Genomic DNA, 4,275 nt, shown 5'->3' on the forward strand with positions numbered 1-4,275 from the left:
CATTCCAAATACTTCACAGTCTGTAAGGGGTTTGAGATACGTCACTATTCTTTGAGATAGGAAACAACAAGGGTTTGGTGATGGGAAAAATCCTGAAAATAAGGCATTGGATGAGCAAAGTAGGAGATGGTTGGCATAGGATGGCACTGAGCCTTCATGCACACTGGAAGCATGTTTGCACATGGATCAGCAATACATATGCAGTGAGTGAGGGTGCACATGTATTGCCAGACAAGTAATGCATATGGGGACCTGGAGGTTGGGTAGAAATGAGGATCAGGTATGTAGAGAGGGGCTCTTCACTGGGTTGATAAAATAATAATGCACCATGGCTGGGCACGGTGGCTCACACCTGTAATCCCAGCACTTTGGGAGACTGAGGCAGGTGGATCACCTGAGGTCAGGAGTTTGAGACCAGCCTTGGCCAACATGGTGAAACCTTATCTCTGCTAAAAATACAAAAATCAGCCAGGTGTGGTGGTGGGCGCCTGTAATCCCAGCTACTCAGGAGGCTGAGGCAGGAGAATCACTTGAACTCAGGAGGCAGAGGTTTTAGTGAGCCAAGATCGTGCCACTGCACTCCAGCCCGGGGAACACAGACAGACTCCGTCTCAAAAAAAAAAAAGCACCACAACTGAGGAGTTCAATTGCTTTTGAAGGTTAAAATATTGCAGAGAAGATTCTTAAAGCAGAGGCTGGGGAGATAAACCATCAAAAGAATAATGTAAGGCAAAATATAATCAAGACTAATGTGTTTCCCAAGTTATAAGTCAATAGGGAAGTGCAGTCACTTTTTTAAAAAATTAAAATTATTTTTCTATTAAAGGACATTATATAAATTAAAAATATAAACAGATGCATTTATTTCTATTGTTTTTTTCCTAATCCTAGACCTTTTGTTGTTATTTTAAAAGTTATGCCCTCTTTTTCCGGCTGGAACCATGGAGGGTGTAGAAGAGAAGAAGAAGGAGGTTCCTGCTGTGCCAGAAACCCTTAAGAAAAAGCGAAGGAATTTCGCAGAGCTGAAGATCAAGCACCTGAGAAAGAAGTTTGCCCAAAAGATGCTTCAAAAGGCAAGGAGGAAGCTTATCTATGAAAAAGCAAAGCACTATCACAAGGAATATAGGCAGATGTACAGAAATGAAATTCGAATGGCGAGAATGGCAAGAAAAGCTGGCAACTTCTATGTACCTGCAGAACCCAAACTGGCGTTTGTCATCAGAATCAGAGGTATCAATGGAGTGAGCCCAAAGGTTCGAAAGGTGTTGCAGCTTCTTCGCCTTCGTCAAATCTTCAATGGAACCTTTGTGAAGCTCAACAAGGCTTCGATTAACATGCTGAGGATTGTAGAGCCATATATTGCATGGGGGTACCCCAATCTGAAGTCAGTAAATGAACTAATCTACAAGCGTGGTTATGGCAAAATCAATAAGAAGCGAATTGCTTTGACAGATAACGCTTTGATTGCTCGATCTCTTGGTAAATATGGCATCATCTGCATGGAGGATTTGATTCATGAGATCTATACTGTTGGAAAACGCTTCAAAGAGGCAAATAACTTCCTGTGGCCCTTCAAATTGTCTTCTTCATGAGGTGGAATGAAGAAAAAGACCACCCATTTTGTAGAAGGTGGAGATTCTGGCAACAGGGAGGACCAGATCAACAGGCTTATTAGAAGAATGAACTAAGGTGTCTACCATGATTATTTTTCTAAGCTGGTTGGTTAATAAACAATACCTGCTCTCAAATTAAAAAAAAAAAAAAGTGATATGCACACTGCAACCCAACATTGTAACCCACTTTTTTCAGTTCATATTATAAGAAGCATTTACTCATATCATTACACATTCTTGATAAACATCACATTAATTGAGTGACTTTTTGATTATGTGTGCTGCTAGAGGGGAGCTGATTCAAAATGACTAGTAATTAAAAAGTCATTTTTACAAAGAGCTAGGCGAACTTTGATTAATCTGAATGCTGAGAGAATTAATTCTTCTTTATAAAATAAAACTCAACCTTAAAAAGCATGCAATGTTCTAGCCAGGGAGACACGAAATACATTAAAAAGCTGAACAGCGCAGAGGCAGAATTATTATCTTTTCCTTACCAGTCTCTCAGCAATGATTTAAAAAAAATATTCTCAGGACGAGGGCAGATACAGGCTGGAACAGAGGAGTCAATTGAATTGTTGAATGGGGTTGTTTGAAACTCATAGCTGAAACAATAGTCTTGAAAGACAAGGTACCAGAGAGTGGAAAGGTTTTTTAAATTCCAAAAGCTGGCTTTGAACATCAAAAGCCGAAACCGGAAGGAAGCTGGGCATAAAATTTATCCACAAACCACAGAATAGGTAGGAATGTACAACAGACTCGGCTGCCTCCTGAGACCTGTTTATTACTGAGATAAGAAGCCTATTCCAGAATGTAAATCAACTTTATCACTATGAACACTGTTTAGTTCAGTTGGCACTGTTGTTGATTTTTGTGTGTGTGTGTGTGTGTGTTTTTTGGTAGCAAGACTTTCTTGATGAAGGAAGCAATACGGTGATTTATGTGCTGACACCAACCAGACTTAGCTTGTTGCCAACCAGCACTTTGAGTAGCTCTGATGTAAGAGATAGTTTTACATTCCAAAAGGGGAGGGACCTGAGAGTTGGGAAAGGAAAGCAGGAGAGCAAGATACCGATATTCTTGAGCTTCCCTGTGAGAATGTTCAGAGTCCTAATCCCTCTCCCCCTACCCCTGTTGGCTTCATGCCAGCAGTGGGGTGTAGAAAATGTGTGTTAGAAACCTCTGATAGGGCCTCTTTTACCAAGGACCAGCCAACATCAGCCGCGTTCACACCCAAACCGTGAAGAAGGTGGCCCGGGTCGTCATAGAAAAGTACTACACGCGCCTGGGCAATGACTTCCACACGCACAAGCGCGTGTGCGAGGAGATCGCCATTATCCCCAGCGAGAAGCTCCACAACAAGATAGCAGGCTATGTCACGCATCTGGTGAAGCGGATTCAGAGGGGTAAGATACCAGTAAGAGGTATTTCCAACAAGCTGCAGGAGGAAGAGAGAGAAAAAAGAGACAATTATGTTCCCGAGGTCTCAGCCCTGGATCAGGAGATCATTGAAGTAGATCTTAACGCTAAGAAAATGCTTTTGGACTTCAGCATTAGGCAGTCTGTCCAACCTGCAGGTCAGTCAGCCTACAGTTGGGATGACTTTCAAAACGCCTAGGGGACCTGTTTGAATCTTTCTGCAATACTGTAATATTTTCAATAAACCTGGGACAAAGGTGCAAAACAAACAAACAAACAAAAATAAACCTCTGATAGGTTTGGTGGAAGTGGGGCCTGAGGCAAGAGGGCACTCGTGCCTTGCTCCCCAAGGTGTAGCCTAGGCAGACAGGCCCTTAGAGAGGCACACATGATGCCAGAGCAATAGTCACTGTAGCTGCGTGAGTTACTCGAGGACTACCTCACAGTGTCCTACCAGCCTTGAGGTCCAGATATCTGGTGTGGGGGAGGGAGAAATATTGTGAGAGGGCTAGAAACTTTAGAGGCCTTGGGTTAAGATGAGGAGGGGGCAGAGTGGCGTGCCTCATGTTCAGAGGCCTTGGCAGTGTTGCAGGCGTCTGCTACTGGAAAGGGGTCTCTATCCAGGTCCCAAGAGAGGGTTCTTGGATCTTGCGCAAGAAAGAATTAGAGGCGAATCCATAAAGTGAAAGCACATTTATTAAGAAAGTAAAGGAATAAAAGAATGGCTAATCCATAGGCAGAGCAGCCCTGAGGGCTGCTGGTTGGCTATTTCTTGATTATATGCTAAACGGGGTGGATTTTTCATGAGTTTTCCGGGAAGGGGTGGGCAATTCCTGGAACTGAGGGTTCTATCCCTTTTTAGACCATATAGAGTAACTTCTGGGCATTGGCATGGCATTTATTAACTGTCAAGGTGCTGGTGGGAGTGTCTTTTAGCATGCTAATGCATTATAATTAGCATATAATGAGCAGTGAGGACGACCAGAGGTCACTTTCATCATCATCTTGGTTTTGGTAGGTTTTGGCCGCCTTCTCTACTGCATCCTTCTATCAGCAACGTCTTTGTGACCTGTACCTTGTGCTAACCTCTTATCTCATCCTGTGACTAAGAATGCCTAACCTCCTGGGAATGCAGCCCAGCAGGTCTAAGCCTTATTTTACCCAGCCCCTATTCAAGATGGAGTCACTCTGGTTCACATGCCTCTGACACATCCGCCACAAAGGTAGAGAGGAAAGAGCCACG

General features: G+C 43.3%; 1 protein-coding gene and 1 pseudogene across 1 annotated transcript; both read left to right on the forward strand.

The window, feature by feature from the left end:
• The first annotated feature begins 922 nt into the window (after positions 1-922).
• Positions 923-1,753, forward strand: LOC115931286 (large ribosomal subunit protein uL30-like). Its single transcript, XM_055365093.2, has one exon. The coding sequence runs from the start codon at positions 942-944 to the stop codon at positions 1,590-1,592; it is 651 nt and encodes a 216-aa protein (XP_055221068.1). The 5' UTR covers positions 923-941; the 3' UTR covers positions 1,593-1,753.
• Positions 1,754-1,918: 165 nt separating this feature from the next.
• Positions 1,919-3,328, forward strand: LOC101133102 (small ribosomal subunit protein eS17-like; annotated as a pseudogene).
• Positions 3,329-4,275: the final 947 nt, after the last annotated feature.

This window comes from Gorilla gorilla, chromosome 1, assembly GCF_029281585.2.
Source record: "Gorilla gorilla gorilla isolate KB3781 chromosome 1, NHGRI_mGorGor1-v2.1_pri, whole genome shotgun sequence".
Classification (NCBI taxonomy): domain Eukaryota; kingdom Metazoa; phylum Chordata; class Mammalia; order Primates; family Hominidae; genus Gorilla; species Gorilla gorilla.